This window comes from Vanacampus margaritifer, chromosome 2 (assembly GCF_051991255.1).
Source record: "Vanacampus margaritifer isolate UIUO_Vmar chromosome 2, RoL_Vmar_1.0, whole genome shotgun sequence".
Taxonomy (NCBI): domain Eukaryota; kingdom Metazoa; phylum Chordata; class Actinopteri; order Syngnathiformes; family Syngnathidae; genus Vanacampus; species Vanacampus margaritifer.
The window spans coordinates 56206192-56231604 of NC_135433.1; the positions used below are offsets into that span (position 1 = coordinate 56206192).

At 43.1% G+C, this 25413-nt stretch overlaps 1 protein-coding gene across 1 annotated transcript; it reads left to right on the forward strand.

Annotated features, from left to right (window-relative positions):
• Window positions 1–2420: 2420 nt before the first annotated feature.
• Window positions 2421–4254, forward strand: hoxb1a (homeobox B1a). The gene is made up of 2 exons (XM_077558719.1): window positions 2421–3213; window positions 3899–4254. The coding sequence occupies exons 1-2, from the start codon at window positions 2421–2423 to the stop codon at window positions 4252–4254; spliced, it is 1149 nt and encodes a 382-aa protein (XP_077414845.1).
• Window positions 4255–25413: the final 21159 nt, after the last annotated feature.

Genomic DNA, 25413 nt, shown 5'->3' on the forward strand with positions numbered 1-25413 from the left:
CCAATCTTTCCAATGTATGCAAATATTGCGCTCTATGAGCCTTTTCCTCGACTAAATGTTCCACTTCTACCCACAGGCGAACTTAAATAACAGTCGCTAAGTCCCTTAGTCGCTCCGCGTCCCGTCCACTTCAATTCAACAGTCATTCCCTTCTGCCGTCCGTCATGAGGCAGTCACATGATTATGTGACGTCGGTGCAAAAGGACTACAGCATATGTAGGTTGCTAGGTTTGAATGCACTCCACACACACACAATAAAAGACAAATACCACACATTGTGTTCAAATGCAGAATTTGAACATTAAACAGGCAAGACTTGTCAAGTTATGTGTTTCAACTCTCCCAAGTACTAAATTGAAAACTAGAGTCTAACACAAGTCAAATCATGTGGCCCATCTTGAGTTCTCCGTATACTTTCATCTCTACTTAAAACAGTGCTTTAACATTTTAACTTTGTATTGCCACAGTTAGGACTCCGGTTTAATATTAGTATTTGAGAATAGACAACAGAAAGCAAAATGGAGATTGTGGTTTAAAGCCTTTTCCAGAGCTTGGGCAAACAAGGTAAGATAATTTAAGCAAATAAATACCTATTCAAGTTAACATGATTCACTACAGGACTTTTAGAAATGGAGGAAGAGAAATAATTAAACATCACCTTTTAACCTCAGTTGCTTTCTGCCCTGTAGTCACTTCACCACCCGGACAGTTGCGTGGGTGTCATTTAATCTTCATCTTGTACCAGTCTGTTCCTGCATTCTTCCTGCCCACTTACTTTGGTCTCAGTCCTTTCATTCACTATGTGATCATTAACCGCCATCCTAGTTACACACCCACATCACTCGTCATGACTTATACATACACCGGTGGTGAGATGAAGTTTTGTTTGCTGTCAGGCTACTCACCACCTCTTGAAGACTTCTTTTTACTGACAAATGTCAACAAAAAAGAAGATACTTAAAAAGGCAAATGATTTGCTTTAAGAAAATGCTGCCTCTTACAGACATTAGCAATGGTGCAGTTCTTTGAAAGTTTAGAATAATTATTAAACTTCCTCATAGTGTGCATAAAGCTTTTTTATGTAGATTGATCTGAAAAGTGATCTACTATTGTGATTACATCCATTTCTTCTGTCCCGTTGGACAAAAAGTGTTTGGTTAACCAGAAGGCTTAATCACATTGCTATAACAGATCAGCAAATTCATTTGATTAGCAAACACATGGTCAAATCTACATTTCAAATCATGGCTACCCCAATGCAATTGCTAAATATCAAAGAATTTTTAGCATCCTCTCTTACAGTGCATTATACAGTATGACTCATGGACTTTTCATTGATTATTCACAATTCATAATTCACTGGAGCAAGGTTTATCCATCCATCTATCTATCTATCTATCTATCTATCTATCTATCTATCTATCTATCTATCTATCTATCTATCTATCTATCTATCTATCTATATATCTATCTATCTATCTATCTATCTATCTATCTATCTATAATAACTTTGCTTTACATCTCGTTGTAATAGACCTACATGCAATTTTTTTTTTTATAGAAAATGTTTTGCAATGACGATGCTAGAGAGCAGCAGGCCTGTTCACAGCAACTCTTTTATTCTCTCACCCTGTCTTTGCCCTGACAGATTCGTGCTGATATCAGATTGATGGGTCGGTTTGATTGAAGTCTCTTTGTCGTGCTAATGTCACTGTGAGTGATGGATGAGGCGCGTGCGCAAATACAAGCGCGCGCACGTAAGTCCTCCCTGTTCCTCATTCTCTCTTTCACGCTCACACGCACACGCATACAGTGGGTCCCTCGCCTCGTCCAACGGACAACAAACTTGTGGGCCTTTGGTCACCCTGGGCGACGTGACGACAAGTCACGTGACGCGGGCAGAGGTAAGAAAAGAAGTGACACGAAAAACAGACGGGAGACGCAAAAAAAGGAAAGCTTAGTATGAGAAGAAAATAAATTACAGGATGAAAGAAGACGGACTGTAACCTGTATGACCACAAAAAGGTGACTCGATTCTTTTCTGCCACGTTGCGTTATTTTATATTATCACCGAAGCTCAACATTCCGCGCACAGAATTGATTTGGCCTTTATTTTGCATAAACATATAGCCTACTCATAAACAAGCGCATCTCAAGCAGAGAGCATTATTTATGTCTGATTCAAATTGGGGGAAGCAGAGTCTCTGCTTTAATTTCCACTTTTTTTATTTTTATTTTTATTTTTTTTTACATCTTGTATTATTTTGTTTTGTTTCTCTGCATTTTTGTCATGATTTTGGTTAAAAGTAGTTTTTTAATATAATTATTTTTTTTATTGTCAACAAAAACATTTTTAAACAGTAGACCTATCTTCTGTTTTAGTTTTTTTTCTTCAAATATTTGTTCCTTACTGAGTCTGCATGGACACATCGAATATGAACACATTTATGCAATTTTCAGTTAGTAATCAAAATTACTCTAGATCTAAATCTGGATACCATCAGCATTTGCATCACCATCCTTTGGATCAGCATCAAGGTTTCCAGCTGACCAACGACAGCATCCACTCGGGCCACTCTACTCCCCAAGCGCCCATCACCGTGTCGAGAGGTTCCAGGCTAAGTTACAATGTGGATGAGCGCTTGCACGTGAGCGCTGACGATGGAGGACCAAAAGAGACAACAGGATCGGCCCAGCATCACCAACAACCACCTCACCACGAGCATCAACAGACGCATAGTGGCTACTATCATCACCTTCACGACACCCAAAGTGGATTATTGTCTTCCTATCATAACGGAAGCATTATCAATAGCGGTGCCTATTTGGAGCAGGCCTGCACCACAAACGCTGACTACATTACAACGACAGGCCCTGCCAACACCATCCATCCTCAATATTTCATGGACGAGCAAGTAACATCGAGCTACTATCATCAATCAACATTTTCTACCTCGGCCCCCACCGTTGGTTCAAGCTATGGATCCCTGGCAGCCCATTGTGGGCCCCAGGGAGCCCTGGTCGGTTCCCATTACCCGCCTCAGGTTAGCTTGGGTCTCGACGCAGCGGGCTACCTGGGACTTCCACACGGTGGAGGATTTGAAGAAGTGCCTGTCTCCCTGGAGCGAGAGAGGGAAGACGAGGAGAATCAGCAAGACGGACAGGGAAAAACATTTGACTGGATGAAGGTGAAGAGGAATCCACCTAAAACAGGTGAGTGCAGGTGCTTGCGCGCACATATGTGTGTGTGTGTGTGTTTGTGTGTGTGTGTGTCCCAGCTGAATTGTAGCCTATAATTTTCATTTGTGAGCGCCTCAGTTTGTGCAGGAATCAAAACTCTCCCATTTCATAACTCTTTAGCTGTCCTGTCAACTAAAGGCTAAACAAAAAAAACTATCAAAGTTAAACGACCTCAAACAAATTAGCCCCGTAAAAGTCATAGGCTATGGAATACAAAGCCACGAAAATGTGACCACAATGTGATGTTTGAATGTCTCAAAGTGCAATATTTAGATAGGGTAACCAGCAGCCAGTATCGAATAAATAAACTTAACTCAGTAATTTCTCATTATTTTAATTTCAGATCAGATAAGATCGGCCGAATGATGTGGTCATTACAGTTTCACACTTAATAGTTACAGCAGGCGCATTCACTGCACCGACCCCCCACCCCCCAACACGCACACGCACGCACAAATCATACACGAACAAATAAACAAGAGTTAAAAGGCGAAGTAAATGGGTTTCTCTGATGTGCATTGTGTGTGCAACACGAAGCCTCCAAATTGCTCACTCATCTATCCTTTAACTTATATAACGACGCACTATGTCCCTACAATCTGTCAGTCTATATAAAACCGGTCAACAGTGTATAACCTATCATTTGTTTGTCATTCAGTTAAAATGTCGGACTTCGGCCTGGCTGGTGCAAACAACACCACCATGCGAACCAACTTCACTACACGGCAGCTCACAGAATTGGAGAAAGAGTTTCACTTCAGCAAGTATCTGACGCGGGCACGGCGAGTGGAAATCGCTGCCACGCTCGAGCTTAATGAGACCCAGGTGAAGATTTGGTTCCAGAACAGGCGCATGAAGCAGAAGAAGCGCGAGAAGGAAGGCACGTCCACGCCGGTGTGCCCGTCCTCTTCGGGTTTATTTCACACTGACGGCGGATTCAACAAGGAAGCGCAGGAAGAAACGGACCGTTCCTCTGCATCCACCTCACCAGACGCGTCTCCTGACTCGGAGTAGATCCAGCAAATCCACTGTTGCCCATTCAGCCTGCATGGGTGTGTTTCAAATGATGCCTTGGAGAACAACAACACTTAGTGTGTGATGCCTTTATCAATTCACTTGTATCCAAATACAGTTTGCAACCAAACAGCATATTTTTAATTTAAATTCACAGTAAACACAATTGAATTAAAAACAAACAAAAGTCAACAAATTGACAAATTGACACCTATGATAAATCATATGTATCGTGTATTTATTGTCTGTGGAATTTCTTCTTAAATTAGTTTACCAATAAAGCGGAACCTCAATGCACAATGACGAGGTTAAACAATGTTTTATTTTTATTTTTTGGGAGAAAGGGGGACTGGAAAACACGAGTAGGGAACCAATTGCCCTGTCCGAGTCAGGTTGTTAGATTTTTTAAAAAGTGTTTCGGTGTCTTGCTCAAGGGTTATCTTGTCAAAAATGTAGTTTGAGACAATTTATTAAAAAGCCATAGCAAACATCTCTGAATGTAATTACTATGATTGATACGTGTATTTTTTTAAATGTGTTTTTCGAAGCTGATATTTCAATAGGCTACGTCAGTGTCTCTTTAGGCCTATATGTGAATAAAATAACACTTGCAAGGCTGTTTTTCACACATTTCATGCATCATGGCAAAAAAATAAATTGAAAGCGCTCAAAAACATTTACTTTTCGCCAAATTATTTGAATTGTGACTTATGATTTACATGCATGGTTTATTTAACTTGTTATTGATAGATTCAGGGATGTATGGGTTTGCACTGATGAAAGAAAACTGCTGGGGGAAAAAAGATGGACGTTTTGATGGCCACGTTCCGTGCTTAATCTATTTTCCCTGTCGGGTATTTATCCCATCAGTCACATTTTTGTTGTAATGCATTATAGTGAGTGAGGCCTCCCACCCCGCCCCCCTACAATGATGCTGTATGAATAAAAATAATCAACAATAACAAGATCCTTATCTTGAGGCACATCACATGTGGACTTGAAAACATATGGAGATTTTAAATAGCCTATGCTAGCGAACCTGCTGCGTTTTTATCCGTTTTGCGGCCTTTTAGGGATTCCCTTTGTCATTTTCTATTTCAGGCTACCTCAAATAAATATGTCAAAACAAATTTTGCAATGTTTATTATTATTTGTCCTGAAAATAATGTTTTGTTTAAATTTAATTGATTTCAACGTTGGTAGCATTTTACAAAATAAGGTGTACCCGCTTACTGTCTGAAGTGTCTCTCGCCCGAAGTTAGCTGGGCTCCCGCACCTGCACGCGTACCCTTGTGGGAAATGAGCAATTCGGTTAATGGATGGATGGAACCTGGGCCAGAGTGCCCAATTTGATCGTAATCATTTTTAAGACCTTGTTTGTAAAAGTTTTAGAAGACAATTAACTCTAAAGTTAATGTGGAGATTCTCTCTCTCTCTCTCTCTCTCTCTCTCTCTCTCTCTCTCTCTCTCTCTCTCTCTCTCTCTCTCTCGCTCGTTGCGCGCACACGAATTCGCAATCATAAATACTAAAGAAATATTTTTGAAATTTCAAATGTCACAAGTGACTCGATCGGCAGATAGTTGGGCAAGATCGAATTAAATTGTCATTGGCGTTTTGGAAACAAGACCTTAAAGTATACGTTTCAGTGGCAGTGAAGCCTCTTACACTGACTTGGCTGTGGTCTCTGGTTGACCCACTTCGTCACACACAGCGCACACTCGCGCGCACACGCATGTAGACACACACTGAGCTACAGTGAGGAATGTAGGTTAAATTTCCGGGTGGTTCGCTAACCTGTCAACGTTTGGAGAGCCTCTGGGATGTTTAAATATGTAAACACCCTCTTTCTCACCATCTTCGTGCACCTTCTATTTTCTACTGGTTTGAAATACCAGTTGTGGAGCCTGGGTGGCAATCTCAGTCATCACGTCATCGCACACACATGCAGGCATAAAAGCCTATGTGAGAATTATGGTGTTTAAATAATGCAATTGTCTTTTAAAAAGTTCAAAAACGCTTTTGTTTTGTTTTTTAAACTCGATGTTTCTCCTGTAAACCTTCCCTTAAATGTCGGTATTTTTTGTAGTTGTAGCTTTGTCTCTTCTGTTTCTCCGTATTGCTAATTATAAATGGATGCATTTAACCCTACTATTTGCAACTCTATAATATTGCTAAAATCAGGTATGTTCTGTCATTTAAAGATACTGAAAAAATATTCACACTTTTATTTCATCAAGATTAGACTATTGCAACTCATTATTTACTTGCCTGAAAAATAATTCTTTGAACAAACTGCAAATATAGCAAAAAATTTAGCTGTACGATTTTGCTCACTAGAGCAAGTTTATTACCCCGATTTTGGTATCTGGCTGCTACTCCAATTCCAAATTTATTTCCAACAGTTTTTTGTCTTCATTTAATAGTGTGTGTCTTGGTTGTGTAGCCTACAGTCGTGTTATTATTATTATTTATGTCACAGGCAAAAGCAATACAAAATGTTGAAAAGGAAGCATTTGCGTTGTATTGCAGGAATATCAGAAATGCCCGGATGTTTGGAATTGTCAATACCGACGTAGACTTCTCAAGGCCTTCAGAGTCAGATTTGCAGTCACCGTATCATACGATAAGCCAAGTGCGCATTGCGTTTGCGCATGCGTGAAAATCAAGTAAAATAATAATAATAATTGGCTACAAAAGTAGCCATCATTTGAATGGGGTTAGAGTGTGTAAAGTGTAAGCGTAAGAGCACACCTTAAAGCTTGCAGGGATTGTTTAAAAGGTTTTAAGCCTTAAGTGCCAAAGTTACAGTTGTACTTTGTGCCATTTTTCACTGCCCTAATGGAGTTTATAGGCAAAAAAACAAACACCATTGCAACACTCCAACTAAGCAGAAGAGTATGCTTCATTCTTCACAATTTCCCGACAGAAAAGAAAGAAGAGGCTAAAATTGCAAATTTCCTGAAAACATTTTTTTAGTCAATATCTTGAAACCGAGGGAACAGTCGGAGAAGGCATGGTAAGCTAGCTAGCAGAGGTGCAGCAAAACAGAACATAAAAACCCCGTCAGTAATAGTTTTCCAGTCACTGTCACTTTTCAAATACTTGACTTGACTAAATAGAGAAACATTTTCACATTGTGTTGGTGTTACAGTATATACAATTGCTGCATGTCACATTGCCGATTGATTCACTGTTACGATGCCGTCAAATCACTTCACTCGCGTTATGTGGGCCAGAACAACACTATTTGTGTTTTGTTGGCAGTGTGTTTGGACTAATGCACTACAACACTAGCGATTTACAGAAACATTACGTTTCCCAGCAACTAAATAATGCATCACATTAGATATTACAGTGCGCTTAAAGACATCTTATTACGTTGTGTGCGGTCAGCACTAAATATCCCTAATGTGCCTGCTGGGGAAAACCACCATGCTAGGTTCTTTGGGTCACACCGCAGCCGGTCATTTAGAACCTGCTTTCATCCCCTTGATTGCGTTCCCTTGCAAATAACTGCGTTCTCTTGCATTCTTTGCATGCCCTCTAAAAAAATGCATTCCCTTGCAAAGATTGCATTCCTTCGCAATATTTGCGTCCACTTGAAAAAAACTTTGCGTTCCCTCGCAAAGATTGTGAGATAACACAAAGGTTTTGGGGTTTTTTTGCGAGAGGACGCAATAAAAAAAAAATGAGTTGATGTACTTCCAGGTCAACTTCGGTGTGACCAAAAGCGACGAAAATGGAGCCTCTACAGCAGTGGGAAAGCTTAATTGAATTTTATTTTGAAAAGGTACTGCCATAGAAATCTATGCTATGGTGTCGCCGCCTCTCACCAGCACATTCAAGGCTACAGTATCCATACTGACCCAGAAGTACATAAACGCATAAAAATAAAAAGGCATCCACTCACAAAAACAAGCAAACTGCGTTATCTCGCATTTATTGCAAGGGAACGTAAATATTTTTGCGAGGGAGAGATCGCAATCTTTGCATGAGAACGCAACCTTTGCGAGGGGAAGCAAAGTTTTTTGCGAGGGGACACAAATGTTGCAAGGGAACACAATCTTTGTAAGGGAATGCATTTTTTTTTTGCAAGAGACCGCAATGTTATTTGCGAGGGAACACAAAAAAAAAATTCCCCTATCATATCACCTTCGGGGCTCCGTACTTTGCTTATTGAAACAATACAATAGATTTTTTATTTTTATTTGAACAATTAAAATTTCAATTTCCAAGAAAACAGGCGTCGGGGGACGTCAGCACTTTTGCGTCCTGATTGGTTCAGACGACTTGAGTGAGATTCATTGCATGACACATACATGTAAATTACTGGAAATTCACTTTAAAGGTGAACTTTTCAAAAAATGAAAAAATAACCTGGACTGTGTGAGGATAAGTTGGATTATGCTTGTAGCTGGCTGGCCGGTTGTTTACCAGGTAAAGGATTTATTCACCACTTTCACAGTGGCAACAACTAAACTGCTAGCAAACATGGATGGATGAATGGATTGTCTATAAATTTAATCTCCGCTAAGTACAATGTATTTTATTCAAAGTTTTACATTTGACATGTTTTTAGATAAAACAATTGTGAACTGTGAAGAGATTTGGATTTGATTGTTGAAATGGAGACACTGTTAGTGTAGGGGTACATTTGCCTGATTAGTGCACTAGTGTGTGTTCTGTTGTCACTCAGTGACATTGTGAAAGCAAGTGTGTATGGTTGCCCATCTCAATTAGCCGGGTTTCCATGAGGACTTTTTTGTCATTCCGATTGAAAACATTCAGAATGAAGATCTGTGGCCACCTGTTTACATGTGACATGATCCATTCCGATCTGCCGTTGACATGCTTCACTCTATTAACCCGATTAGCTCCGTTACAGCCGTGGGACGCGCAGAGATCGATCATGTGATTTATAAAGATGGAGTTCATTCATCATTTAGCACAGCAGTTATGATCCTTTTAACACTTTTATTACACTATTAGAGCAACATATTGTTAAAAACACATTCCAAGTAGTTATCCCCTCGCAGATGAGCTTTTGGTAAGACGCTGACATTTTAAAGTGCGGAAACTGCGACCTCACAAGGTAGTTTTGTCATGATATGGGTTTTGGTTGGTTTGGGTTTGGTTAGTTTTGTTGATTAGTTGTCTTGTCTATCATGTTCAGTGTTTGTTTTCCGCGTGTCTCTACTTGTCTCGTCAAGTGTGATTGTGTCCTCTTGATTGTGCATGTCTTCCCTCCCCCTTGTTTCAGCCAATAAGTTCCCTCAGCTACTTGTGTTTTGTCCAGGTGTGTCTCAATGTATCAAATAAAATTGTGCATTGACAGTCTTATCATATTCAAATACACTAAAGGTAACCAAGGTGAAGACTCAACTGACGCTAATTTGATGACTTCAATTAAATAAGTCTTTGTATTTCCTACTGTATTAATTTCTTCATTTAAATTTAAAATGTTTAGATGGATAGATGCACGCAATAAATAGTGTGAACATGTCAATTTGAAAATCTGAGTGAAAAACATATGAGCACTCATAATTCAGAATTGTCTAATCAAATGCATGTTTGGTTTCAAAAATGAAAAACCTAACAACTAACTACAATAATAAAACACCTAGTACAAACAATTTAGCGTTAATAAAGTGCATAAATGGAGTTTACAATGTTGCAATCAGGGCTTAAACCTAAACCCCAAAATATACAAGCAACTTACTCTGCTCACGTAGTCTATTTAACCATTGAGCTAAACAGTCACAGTACATGCCTTGGAGAATCACTTCCTATAATGTAAGGAAAGTGAAACTGAAGTGATATGAGATCCAAATGGTCAATCAAAATATTTTACCGCGATTTGATTCTACCGTGGAGGACAATCCTTTCTCTTCTCCTTTCGGAATTCCTATCACACTGACTTAAAGGGAATTATGTGAGCCTCAAAAGATGTGTGAATCATTAGAGACGCAACCCACAGACAGACGCGCTTCGGCACTTCCTTATAAAGCTCGACACCTAGTAACAGTGTTGGTCACGTGGTTTTCACAAAGCGCTACACGCACTAACACAGGGGTTCATCTACAAACTTGACACACGCATCGATGCATCGGTGTTACTGGACCCATCACTAATGCCTTGCTTCCCTGTACCTGGATCCACCTTCCCTCAACCCCACCATGCAAACCTGACAGAATGGACTGACCAAGACTCGATCCAACCGGCACCGACCGGCTTCCAAACACCCTCAGCCTACCGACCACCCATGTTCCCTCCATGTAGGTTCTGTTTTTCCATCTGTTTCAAATCCATCTGTGTCCCGCTCACCCGTGTCCGGTAGTCCTCCTAATGTGTGCATGTAGACACTGACTTCAAAGAGAATGATTTTGTTGAAGAGATTATGTTTCCTCATTATGGCTTAAGTGCTAGTGAAAGTTTTTTTTCTTCTTTCCCTGAATCTACTCGTTCCTTGTCCTCTCATGCACTTCACGAACACAAGTCACGTCTCCACGCCACTTCGTCTCTCGTCTCGTTTTGTTTCGTTGCGTCACGACCCATAGTTACTGTATACTCGGTTCCTAGTGTCGGTTGCGCTACCCAACCCCTATGACGGCAGGCTCATGTGGCTCATCAGTCTGGCGGCGCACGTTCTGCAGCCGCCATCGGATCCTTGTCTGGTGGCGCGCTTCCTGTGACCACCATCGGATCCTGGTCTGGCGGCATGCATCCTGTGGCCACCATTGGATTTACCTCCAGTGACACGTCCTGTGACCGCCATTCGATTCACCTCCGGCGACGCACGACCTACGGCCACATTAGGAGCCTTCTCCGGCAGCTCACGCTCTGCGGCTACTTTCCAATCCTGCTATAGCAGCACACGACCCTCGGCTGCTTTCTGATCCTGCTTTGGTGGCTCATGTCCTGCAGCCGCCTTCTGCTCTTTGTGCCTGGGCGGTGCGGGCCCTCCTGCTTGGCCCCGCCATGCTCCTCTTGTCTGGCGCCCGGGACGTCCTCCTGCTCGGCCCTGCCGTGCTCCTCTAGTCTGGCGTGCGGAACACCCTCCGGACTGGCCCTGGCGAGCACCTCTTGTCTGGCATCCGTACGCCCTTTTGAACTGGCCCTAATGGGTGGGCTGTGTTCCCGCCTTTGTGCCACCCTTCTGCCCGGCTCTGGTTTGGTCTCTTTTGTGTTTGACTTTGTGGGCCGTCTGGGATCGGTCCCTTGAGTGAGGGGTACTTTCGTGATTTGGGTTTTGGTTGGTTTGGGTTTGGTTAGTTTTGTTGATTTGTTGTCTTGTCTATCATGTTCAGTGTTTGTTTTTCATCTGTCTATCCTTGTCTCTCGAACAGCCAACCTTCTGAATACTGAACGACCGTCTCTACACCATGAGCCACAGCCACCACATCTTCAAATGAAAATTTTGACTTCAATGTGTTTTGTTTTTTTTGAAAATTAGCCAACACAAAATTAGCATCTAACTAGACCACACCAGAGTGGCAGCTATGATCATATAATAAATCATACCTTTCTACTAAAAATGCATTATTTCCGCCCACTGAGGTTGCCGCATGTCAATCATTGTTTAAGCTGTTCCAAAGTATGTTTGTCGATTGAACCATGTTGACATTTCACGCCTATCCGAAATGATGTGTACGTGTGCGTCGCTAGTGTTAGTTTGTCTGACAGTCCGGACCTTATGCATATTAATGAGAAAATGTGACATCATTTCAGAACAACCCTATTGTAAAGAGCTTTAGGCACAATATGGTGTAGTTAACATATAAAAAGCAGTCCGTCCGTCCATCTTCTTCCGCTTATCCGGGGTCGGGTCGCGGAGGCAGCAGCTTTAGCAGGGAAGCCCAGACTTCTCTCTCCCCAGCCACTTCAGCCAGCTCCTCCGACGGGACCCCAAGGCGTTGCCAGGACAGCCGAGAGACATAGTCTCTCCAGCGTGTCCTGGGTCGTCCCCGGGGCCTCCCGCCGGTAGGACATGCCCGGAACACCTCCCCAGGGAGGCATCCAGGAGGCATCTGAACCAGATGCCCGAGCCACCTCAACTGGTTCCTCTTAACGTAGAGGAGTAGCGGCTCGACGCTGAGTCCCTCCCGGATGACCGAACTTCTCACCCTATCTCTAAGGGAGAGCCCGGCTACCCTGCGGAGGAAACTCATTTCGGCCGCTTGTATCCGGGATCTTGTTCTTTCGGTCACGACCCACAGCTCGTGACCATAGGTGAGGGCAGGAACGTAGATCGACTGGTAAATCGAGAGCTTTGCCTTTCGGCTCAGCTCCTTCTTCACTACAACGGGCCGATACAGTGTACGCATCACTGCAGACGCTGCACCGATCCGCCTGTCGATCTCCCGCTCTAACCTACCCTCACTCGTGAGCAAGACCCCAAGATACTTGAACTCCTCCACTTGGGGCAGGATCTCATCCCCGACCCCGGAGAGGGCACTCCACCCTTTTCCGACTGAGGACCATGGTCTCGGATTTGGAGGTCCTCATCCCAACCGCTTCACACTCGGCTGCGCACCGCTCCAGTGAGAGCTGGAGATCACGGCTTGAAGAAGCCAACAGCACCACATCATCTACAAAAAGCAGAGATGCAATGCTGAGGCCACCAAACCGGACCCCCTCAACGCCTCGGCAACGCCTAGAAATTCTGTGCATAAAAGTTATGAACAGAATCGGTGACAAAGGGCAACCTTGGCGGAGTCCAACCCTCACAGGAAACAAATTCGACTTACTGCCGGCAATGCGGACCAAACTCTGACATCGGTCGTACAGGGACCGAATAGCCCATATCAGGGGGCTCTGTACCCCATACTCCCGAAGCACCCCCCACAGGACTCCCCGAGGGACATGGTCAAACGCCTTCTCCAAGTCCACAAAGGACATGTGGACTGGTTGGGCGAACTCCCACGAACCCTCGAGGACCCTGCTGAGGGTGTAGAGCTGGTCCACTGTTCCACGGCCGGGATGAAAACCACACTGCTTCTCCTGAATCCGAGTTTCGACCTCCCGACGGACCCTCCTCTCCAGCACCCCTGAATAGACCTTACCTGGGAGGCTGAGGAGTGCGATCCCTCTAAAGTCTGAACACACCCTCCGGTCCCCCTTCTTAAAAAGGGGAACCACCACCCCGGTCTGTCAATCCAGAGGCACTGTCCCTGATGTCCACGCGATGCTGCAGAGACGTGTCATCCACGACAGCCCCACAACATCCAGAGCCTTTAGGAACTCCGGGCTGTTCTCATCCACCCCCGAGGCCCTGCCACCGAGAAGCTTTCCAACCACCTCGGCGACTTCGACCCCAGAGTTAGGGGAGCTCACCTCAGAGTCCCCAGACCCTGCTTCCTCAAAGGAAGGCATGTCGGTAGAATTGAGGAGGTCTTCGAAGTGCTCTCCCCACCGATTTACGACGTCCCGAGTCGAGGTCAACAGCACCCCATCTCCTCTATACACAGTGTTAACAGCGCACTGCTTTCCCCCCCTGAGACGCCGGATGGTGGACCAGAATTTCCTCGAAGCCGTCCGGAAGTCGTTTTCCATGGCCTCACCGAATTCCTCCCATGTCCGAGTTTTTGCCTCAGCGACCGCCGAAGCCGCATTCCGCTTGGCCAGCCGGTAACTGTCAGTAGCCTCCGGAGTCCCACAGGCCAAAAAGGCCCAATAGGACTCCTTCTTCAGCTTGACGGCAAGCCTTACCGCTGGTGTCCACCAGCGGGTTCGAGGATTGCCGCCACGACAGGCACCAACCACCTTACGGCCACAGCTCCGATCGGCCGCCTCAACAATGGAAGCGCGGAACATGGTCCACTCGGATTCAATGTCCCCCGCCTCCCCCGGGACAATGGAGAAGCTCTGCCGGCGATAGATGCTACTCGTTTTCTCTGCTCTACAACTATCTCACTAAATTAAACGGCTAGCGCTACTATAAAACGGCAATATCTTTGTTCAAATGATGAGCTAGCCCTGACTATCAACAAAAACAAAAACCTACACACACATTTTGAATGGAGGCCTATACTTGAGGGGTTCAAACCGGAACAATCTGAAGCAGTTCCCGAAGCAGTCACGTGGTACAACAGCCAGTGAGGATTCGGACGTCATCATTTTCAGGTTCTAAATGAAGCAAGCCTTGATACACGCTTGGCAGAAAGGCCCACTCCATTATTTGATTCAAGCCTTGAAGCGGGCACATTTCGTAATATCACTAGGTCTAGGTATATTTCAGAATTGGTGAATGGGGACAAACTTTTCAGGAGTAGACCAACTTCTGCTCAAACTTTGGCTGAGGTAAAACACAAAGACCATAAAAAAATAAGTGTCAAATGGCAGCATTGAGCCGAAAATGTCGTCAAACATCATTCTTGCTAGCAAGCTTATGGCACACACAATGGAAAAGGAAGTGAAAATGTTTTGAACCTTTTTTTCAAATACAGCTTTAAAATTCAAAATCCTCTGATTTCAGCCTTTCAACTATTTTTTACTTTCCAATTTCCTTAGTCCTTCATAAAAGCGTGGCTACCCTGTGCAATTAGTTTGTTAGTTAGTAATAATAACTTGGCTCATTTCTACCACTACATCATGTAGTAGGCTAGCAAGCTGTACCTACAATGCAAAAAATGTCTCTTCCCTTGAGTTTTTCCATCTACAGTATCTCTGTGGACCCACGTGTGGTGCATGCAGTGAGGCGGTGACGAGTTGGACAATCCTGCCACCAGTCCGCCTACTGGCTTGCTAGCCCACTCACTGACACAAAGAAACACAGCAGTTAACCTAGCAACCAACGTTACTTTACACAACAAATATGAAAAAAATATATATAGAATTTCCCAGAAAGTCTGTCAGGATGTTATGCTGCTGAGGTCAGGAGAGCTCGGGGCAAAAGGTTATCAGGTCAGACATTCTTCTCTGTCCACTCAGTATTGACATAGACAAGGAGAGAAGCTAGAGTGGATGCATTTCTCATTAAGGCTATTTGCAGTGATTTCTTAGCTTTAAAAATAAATTAATTAATCTTTCCTCCTAGTTGATGACAATTAGAGCAGGCAAAAAAGAAAATACTGAATGAATTGGTCATAACAGAAGAAGCAGATTAACATTGAAATCACTAACTCTCTTGACTACAAAATATGGTGGACTCACTTTTACACAGTCACTCAGTGGCCTTGTGGTAGAGTGTCCACCCTGAGACTGGGAGGTTGTGGGTTCAATCCCTGGCCGAGTCCAATCCTCATCCATTCAGTCCGCTGTGGCAAGTTTTTTGTGTGATACGTCTATAGTCTATAGCATAAAGTGTGCTTTTGACAATGACTGACAACTTGACAATATTGCACAGGGAATTAAATATTCGTCGCGAGATTGTTACCAGACATCGCACATAGATATGCTGGCATTTCTGGACAGTTATCTTTTTGAACTGTACCGTTTCACATTCCAAGTCCATCATCTAAATACACAACTTATTCCTTATATTTGCAACATTACCAGCCGTATATGTGCTCACATCCCAATATATATTGTGTGTTGTGCTCCGCTTTTGTCTTATAACCGTTTGAATAATGTTTTTATATTTCATCTTAAATCAAGTGCGTGCTTCCCCTGCAGGATTGCACCTAAATGAAATGAATTAATGAGTTTACCATTCAACAGTTTTCTCCTGTAATATTATTCTGAATGCAAAGGACTACATTTAAATTTGCGCATTAAACCGCGCAGCAACGTTCTCCCACACCGCCTTCCTCTATGGGGAGCCGCTGCGGTGTAGCACTTTTTTTCTAAAGGCATGTTCAAATTCGCCATATGATCGCATTAAGATTTTCATTTAAAATGGATTAAAAAAAAAACGTGGAAGCAGTGGGCGGCGCCCCGCTCTGCTTTCCCGTTGCCATGGTGACTCGACGAATCGGGGCTCCATTGATGTGGTCTTTCTATTGTAGTGGTAACTCCAGGTGAAACTCCTCTGCGTTGATAAAACAACCTCAAATCAGCTGTCCCGGAACTGAAAACGCATAGTTTCCTCTCTCAGCGTATGTCAACTCACTGTTCAGGGTTTGTCTCGGTGTTTATTGAACATGCTTTGTGAAATGGACCCCAGGAGATTTGAGGTCCACACCAACTAAAAAGGGTCACAGAGACATAAGCCTGGTTTTGTCAAAACACGTCACATACTGTATAGAGACAGTCAGGCATTGACACTCACATTCACACAGTCACTGATTGAGAACTAAGCATATGCTTAATACACGGAAGTCAGCGTAGTGAACCACAGCACTATCATTGTGACAGAGAAAAAGACAAGGTATATTTTAATAGCCTACCTGACCCTGTCTCTTCCAAACATGCACACACAGTGTTGAAAGAATATAACAACACGGCACAAAAGCTGTTCAACTCTACCAACACTCTAACATAGCACGCTCACAAAATGTGAGACAGAGAAATACCACACACACACATTCACACAAACTACACAACTAGTGTCAAATTGTATTGATGAACAAATCCAGTATGTTTGCCATGCAATTACTATGTGATGGGCAAATAATCACCATTTGTTCTTGAACACAATTCCAAGAAACCGTTGAGTAGACATGCTGTATTCCCTTACTGACAAGCGCTTTATCTTATTTACATACATACAGACACATTTTAACTCTTTGAATGACATTTTGATATATATTTGCAATAATGAGGTAGCTTATGTTTCTCTCTATACAAAGAATGTGATTTTATATATTTCATTATTATCATAAACTTTCTTAGCTGACTTTCGACTGGCTTAGAGTGTGTGCGGTGTCTATATTTACTAAATACACCTTTAAATGGCTACGAGTTGGCAATGCGACAATTCTAACTGGCGGCATCAGTGTGGTGAAGACTTTTTCGTTACTGTGATACAAAAGGTAAGTATAAACACCCTAAAAAGTGTGATTTGAAAAAAAAAAGAGTAAAACTAATTATCTCATTTGGAATGGCTGATTGGGTTGGTCGAGTTAGTTTAAAGAGGACCATTTTAATCTGGCTCGTATTACTTCTTGAGGGCTAGACAATGAGGTCATGACCACAAGATTCCATCTATCAGCAACAGTTTGGCCACCCTTGAGAGGAGTATGTGGAAAAACCAAGCCATTATAAGACCTGTGGGTGTAAGGTTATAAAACCATCTCAATTTTATGTAACACAACCATGATTGAGCTCTTTCTTATTTACTTGTTAGGTTGAGCAATAGGGTAGCCAGATTTTGAGGCACTCAATCATTTCAGAAAAAGATGATCATATTAGTCTCTAGGGAGAAATTAAATTAATGGCTTTACACTTGAGGACCAGGTTTTTCTTTTATTGTATCTATTTTTATAGTTGTCACGTCACTTTTAAGGTTACACCTTCCGTCTCAATCACCCTCAGCATTGACAATGTAGACCTGGTGGTATACATTTATATCTCTTATTTGACGTACTACAACAGCTGGGTAACAGGTTAGCCGCCATTGTGTGACGTGGGGCCAACATCTGTACAATACCTGGTATTTCTAAAAATGGCTCAGATACTACACACTGATAGCACAAGACCAGCCTGACATACTGTATATTTTCTGGGATGTAGTCATGTCAGCCATGTAGAGAAAATTTAAGGGCACAGATGACAAAACTTTTAAGTGACTGCAAATTATTCCCTGAAAAATGGTTGATTATCTTCACTATATACGTTTTTGAAATGTGGAAGTAGAATACCCAAGCAAGCACAGGGTGAACATGGGAAATCCACACAGGAATCCCAGAGCTGAGCTTTGATTCCTGAATGTTAGATGGTGCAGGTATAGCAATTGTTATTTTCTGTTCTGTTTTTTTTTTGGAATCATTTTGGTTTTAATTCATGTGGTTACCCTCCAGAGCACATTGGTGTAGTTTTACTTCTAAGTCAACTACTTTATTTGACATTCTGCTGTTGTTTCCACACACCTGTGTTCTGTTTGTATTTGTGGTAATACACACACATACACCTGTTTTTCCATTGGTCTCTCAAGGTTATCCATCCATTTGTCAACTGTCCATGCGTGCCTTGAATGGCAATACTGTATACTGTATATATATAAATCATATTGGATTTTTTATTATTAAAATAGTTCAGTGACCAATGTCTAACTATTTGCCTGAATAAATATTTCAAACACTGACTCAAATCATTGGATTCAGTCCCTCATTGTCAATCCCTGAATGTAAATTGGTGTATGAAATTAACCTTGCGCTACAAGCTGAATTCTCGCAGTATTTGTGAGTTCACAAACTCACATCTTGCATACATACTTGAATACATCTCTCGCCCGTTGATTTCCACCAATCCAAACGATCAATCACAGAGCGACATTGTGTTTGGGGCGTGATATGCAGCTGTGACGAAACCAGAAAGTGCCGACACCATGGAAAACAAACTAATCTAACATAGACGAATGGATGCTGCAATTAATTCTGTTCTTGCAGAATTACTCACCGTTTTCTTGTTTAATGTTGAACAGCGGCGCTTCGTGCATTTTTAACTGGTAAAGATTTCCGTGCTTTTCTCCTAGGATGAGACTGGAGACGATGTTTTCATCCGTTGCAATGATTGGTCAAAACAAATGTGAACAAGATGCCGCATCGTCCAATCAGCTCAAAGTATTATACAGAATGTCCCGCCTATTCCAAGCAAATCACGTGAAGCAGTCCCAGATTGATATTGTAGAGAACTCTCTTGAGTGAATCACAATTATCAATCTGGCTATTGCCAGGTTAGTATAAAATGGCCTAATAGTCACATTCATTTTAATAGATAAGTGGTGAAATTGCAAAGTTATTACCTCATATTTTTTCCCTCTTAGTTTACACCACACACAGGCACATTAAATACATGGCCAATCTTAAATGTTACTTCAATCGAAGCACAATTGCACAAAAAGAAAGTAAAAAATGAAATTAAAACTATAAAAAGAATTGGAGAAATGAAATAATCCTATAGAAGAGAATATCTTAACAAACATCTTTTGTGTGTCTTCTTTCCTTCTTTTTTTGCAAAGGTACTGTACGATACAAGCCAGCATGTATATGGCCTGACATCCTGTCCTGACAACATTACTGCCACCCTCCAATTGGGTTTGTGTGCATGTGTGAAGTAAGGTTGTGTGTTTGGGGGAGGAGTTATAGAGATAGGATAGCTTCAGGGGTCAGTTTCCTTTGACTTTGTTGACCTTAGCTGGGGTCATATTGGGGTTGGGCCAAAAGACGCTTGACAGTCCTCTTTACCACACCTGACCAAGCCTGTAACCAGAAGTGTGTATGTGTGGATGTTTGGATTGTGCAGTGTGTGTTTGTGTGCACATGCAGGTCAGAGAGTTAGGGGTTGTGGGGAGGACAGGCACAGGTGACGCCACATCTTGTCTGCAGCACGGCATGGAGGGAAATATGAGAATAGAGGAACAGAGCAAGGAGGTCAACTTGTCATCACCGCCGTGTGGGTTATCCGAGATGGAAGAAAGAGGAGAGTACAATACATGGGGGTCTGTTAAGGAGGTGGCTGGATAGAAAAACAATACATATGTTAGATGAGTGAGAACAGAGAGGTGGACGTGTCTGTTACAAATAGCATATAGCATAAAAAAACATAAATGTATTAAATTTAATCTTAGACCATAAACCAGAACATGTTTAACAGTTCATTTGTATTGACCTGCAGGTTTAAAAGGCAAAAACCTCTTTAAAAGCATGTGGGCGTGCGTGCATGTAAAATCTGTGAGAATATTGGTATTTTTTTTTATTTACTGTATGTGCTTTGTAACCCTATAAAGCATGAACCATGAAATATATGAGAGAAAATTCAGATTCTTTGTAAATAAAGTATTTATTGGTCCTTTTGTACAAACAAACAAAAAATTGAAAATCAACTTCCACATATTACTTTTCATTTGTGTCATAATTGATACATCCGGTCACAATGCTTTAAATTTGTACATTTGTAACTGTCAAAAATATAATAATAATAATAATAAACAGACATATCAAACATATATATTATTATTATATATATTATAACATATAGTATTTCCAAAAATCAGAAAGAACATTTCCCACTATTAATAAGTCTATGGGTGTCTCTTATTTGTCAATTGGGGCGATCTTGCAAAGTCGCTGGAAAAGCCATCATCTGGGTGATACTGCCCTCTAATGGATCATCTGTGCCCAAATTATACTCATGAAATAGAGGGCTGTCTTGTATTTTATATGATCCTAAATACCTTACAAAAGTGCTGTCATGGTCTGTGTTTTGGTTTTGTTTATTGGTCATGTTTTCCTTGCATGTCTCCCCTTGTCAATGTCTCGTCAAGTTTTATCATGTCCTCCTGTGCTTGTCATCCTGGTCCCTGGTGTTACCCAATCAGCTTCCCAAGCCACGTGTGTGTCAATCATCTCCCCAACCTCATGTCCAGGTGTCTGTCGTTGTCTCGTTACTTGTGTGTATTTAGTTCCCTGCTTTCTTTCAGTCATTGTCTGTGTCACACCTGGTTTCCAGCTCCTGTGTGTCCTGGCTGTTTTAGTTTGATACCCGTGAGTTTATTCCCAGTTTTGGTTAGTACTTTGTATCTTGATTTGTACGTTGTTAGGTTTTTGTTTTTGTTTAATTAAACAACCACTTTTTTGAGCACACCTGCCTCCGCTCTCTGCCTTCCTGCATTTAGGTCCAGTATCACCCTCACACCCTGACCGAATGACTCGACCAAGTAAGGACCCAGCAGAAGGCACATGGCCTGTCCCTGCTCCACGGCAGCTTCATGTCCCCGTCCCTGTTCCACGGAAGCTTCATGTCCCCGTCCCTGTTCCACGGCAGCTTCATGTCCCCGTCCCTGCTCCACGGCAGCTTCATGTCCCCGTGTCCCTGCTCCGCGGCAGCTTCATGTCCCCGTCCCTGCTCCACGGCAGCTTCATGTCCCCGTCCCGGCTCCACGGCAGCTTCATGTCCCCGTCCCGGCTCCACTGCAGCTTTATGTCCCCGTCCTGGCTTCACGGAAGCCAGTCCATGGTCCTCGTTGACCAAAAGTTTGGGTGACCGCTCGGCAGCTGCAGCCCCTGGCCTCCTCGCCTGTGCCGCTGCAGCCCCTGGCCTCCTCGCCTGTGCCGCAACCCCCGCGGCCGGCCTCTGCCCCTCGTCCGGCGCCGCAACCCCCGCGGCCGGCCTCTGCCCCTCGTCCGGCGCCACAACCCCTGCGGCTCCCGACTTCTGGTTATCGCCCAGCAGCACACTACTCCCTGCCACTGTGTGGTGCCCGGGTCGCTCTCTGCTCCTCGTCCGGCGCCGCAACCCCTGCGGCCGCTGCCTTCTGGTCATTGACCGGTGGCGCACGACTCCCTGCCACTGTGTGGCACCCGGGTCGCCTTCTGCTCCTTGTCCGGTGGCGCTACCCCCGCAGCCACCCTATGCTCCTCGTCCGGCGACGCACGACTCTTTGCTACTGTGTGGTGCCAGGGACGCCCCCCTGAACGGCTCCGCCGGGCCCCTCTCTCTCGTCTGGTGCCCGAAATGCCCCCTTGACTGTCCCTGTCTGGTGCCCGGGACGCCCCCCTGATTGTCCCTGTCGCGCACCTCTTGTCTGCAGTTTTAACACCCCTCTGGACTTGCCCTGATGGGAAGAACGTGTTCCCGCCTCCTTGCCCCCTTCTGCCAGCCCTCGTTTTGGGGACTCTTTATGTTTTGGTTTGGACGTCTGGGATCCGTCCCTTAAGGAGGGGGGGGGGGGTGGGGGGTGGGGGGTGGGGGGGGGTTGTGGTCATGGTCTGTGTTTTGTTAATTGGTCATGTTTTCCTTGTGTGTCTCCCCTTGTCAATGTCTCGTCAAGTTTTATCATGTCATCCCGGTCCCTGGTGTTACCCATTTATTTTGAGGGAGTTTTTCCATTCCAACAACTTAGATTTCCTCTGCTTGACGGAGACCTGGACTGTCTCAGGTGAGTCCACCGCTATGATTGAATTACAGGGTGACAAAAAAAATGGTCATCACCTAAACTTGAATAACTTGAGAAATAATTAATCAATTCTGTTTATTTTTCAGATTTATCAAGAAGAATTAATGTTGTAAGAGTACTAAATTTGACCTTCGAGATGCCATGTACTACTGAGGAAAAGACATTTACAGTTGTGGCATATTTTCGGCTCAGCCATCCAGGAGGGACACAGTGTCAAGCCGTTACTCCTCCGCATTGAGAGGAACCAGTTGAGGTGGCTCGGGCATCAGGTTTGGATGCCTCTTGGACACCCGCTGGAGAGGTTTTCCGGGCATGTCGCCCCAGGGATGACCCAGGACACGCTGGAGAGCAGACAGATCTGCGATCAAAATTCTCCGCACACACTCCCGGTTGATTCAAAGCTCATGACTTCGCCGACGCACAGACTTGCTTGGGCTGAGGACAACAGAGTTGCTGACTGCAGCAACGTTGTGTGGTGTCCTTGATGATTTCGGTCGTCCATAGTGTTATTGTCTGTTAGTGTCTTTACCATTGGGGTTATGCACAGTCCCATGGGTTCTGAACTTGTTGACCCATCTGTAGATCATTGAGTGGACAGGAAATTCACGACATCCGACCCGTTCTTTGAACTGCAATTGAGCTGCGTGGATAGACTTCAGCCGAAAATATGCCTCAACTATAAATGTTTTCTTCAGTAGTCCATGGCAACTCGAAGGTCAAATTTGGTAGACTCTTAGAACATTAATTATTCTAGGTAAATCTGAAAAATAAAAATAATTGATTAATTATTTCTAGAATTATTCAAGTTTAGGTGTAGGCGCCATAGCATATGTCACGTGGTCTGTGTGTGTGGTTACCGTGATGCGTGGGTGTTGGGGTCACATGACAGGTGATGTATGCCGGGAGCTTCAAATAGACGCGCTTCCCGATAGTACGTGGGATTGAGTCTAGCTGGGTAGCCGTGGTTTTTGTTGACCGCACACAAACGCATAGCACATGAAATGTTGATCCGCATGGCATTGCTCCACCATTCAAGTTGTGTGTGTCATCGTGAAAGGCTGATTAAACTAAACAAAGAGCATTCCAGACTCGTTCCTCTTTTGACAAGCCAACATTGCGACAGCAAGTACAGGACCCATCGTCTCTCTCTCAGAAGCGACAAGGAAGCTTGGAGTCGCTACATTAGGTGATGACCGTTTTTTTTGTTTCACCCTGTACTACCGCCTGGCTGTGCTTACTTGGACGCTCCGAGGACGTCGGGCTGAGGTGGAGGAACGGCGACTATTTAAAAAAAACAAAAAACTAATTTAAATGTAAATGATGTCTATTTACCACATCGATCAAAGCTTTGAAGCCACCTTCTTTGAAGTCGGCCAAGCTGTCACTGTGCTGTGCTGCGTCATTTACCGACCTCCAAAATACAATAAGGATTTAAACAACTTTGCAAATCTTTTTACCAATTCATGCTGAAGTATGATCATATCCTCTTTATGGGGGACTTTTAATATTCACGTGTGCTGTCCTGAAAAAACAAAGTTGAGTTGAGTACTGTTTATCCGCATTGTCACTTGCTCTTATTGCCCCATGAACTGATTTGCTAGCTAACAGTCAATCAGTGATCAGATGCCCCCGACGCCCGACGGCAATTCAACATGTCGAATTTGCTGGAAAGCCCTAGCATGCATTCCTTTGTATGTCTGAGCCAGGTAAATTTGTTCAGCCGCTTAGGATGACGAACCCGGTGGAAGCGATTAGGAAAAAGTGATGTTAAAATCATCACAAGTTGCCATGACTGTCATATTTTTTCCTGATGTTACAATACTATTATATATAATGTCACTCCTCAAATGATTCTCACCTCACCTCCTTGTCCTGTCCTAAACCCTCACCTCACTACTCAGGATTTACTGCTTTTTGACTTAACAAATGACTGCATCTCATCAGTATCTTAAATTATAACCTTTTGACTGCCTGTTATTATCTGTTTCACTTGTGCTCATGACTCTCATCGCCATCTTTCATAAAAAAAGAAAAAGAAAAGAAAATATAATTAAACATCTTTGAAATGGTATTAACCCTCCTCTGTGTAAGACTACAATTTCAGTTAAAAATGACCAACCAGTGCAACGCTGGTCAGATCGTTTTCATGATGTCTTGGAGCCCGAGGCAACCCTAAACTACAGGCTAAATTATATGCAGAAAAAAAAAGCCTGGCTCTAAGCACATGTTCGCATGAACAGTACATCAGTAAGTCGATACAAGGTTCAACCTCCGTTGTGGTCAGACAACAAACTCATGTCACCCATGTCAATCCTTCATCACAGATGCAAAGTGTCATCCAACACCAAAATGAGACAAAAGTTTCATAGATGTCTATCATGGAAGATTAGAAAACAAGATTAAAGATACCAGATGAGAGGTATTTTACTTTCAGAGATTCTAATGACCACAAGTTAAAAGATACGTATTGGCATTTTTCTACACAATTTAAAAGCCAGTAGTTGAAAATAATTGCCCACCTAGTGTGACAATAACAGTATTTTCACTTGTGAAATCAACTGGATGGGTAGTCACAGTAAAAAGCAACTCAAAAAATATTTAATATTGAAATGTGACTACCATCAGTTGATCAATGGTCCTATTCGAATAACAAAAAGCACTCAAACATCGATCGATCAAATTTTCTCTAATAAACCCCACCGGATAATAAAATCTTATAATTTGATCTTAATTTCACACATTGCTTTGTAGATGATTTATTTGTCTGCTGCACTGAAAAACTAACTCGGATTGAATCAAACCTGTACAGCATTTAACACTGCACGGATGCATGTTGATTTATTTTTACACAGCTATAATGTCAAACTGCATATATCTAGAACATCTCATTAAGTTTTAAAAGCCATCATTAAATAAATACAAGCTATCAAATATTACAAGCTTATCAACCTTTTATTGTCAAAAAGCACTATTGAAGGAACAGTTCATGTTTCATGTTCATGTTTTAGGGGTGGGTGGGCAAACTCTATGACCAGGATCGTTATCGGGTGTATGCAGAGTTTGCTGATGAGCTGATGAGATGTGTTGGAGAAGGGAAACATCCAAAACCTACAGGACTCCGGCCCTCGAGGACCGGGCTTGCCCACCCCGGCTAAACATTACA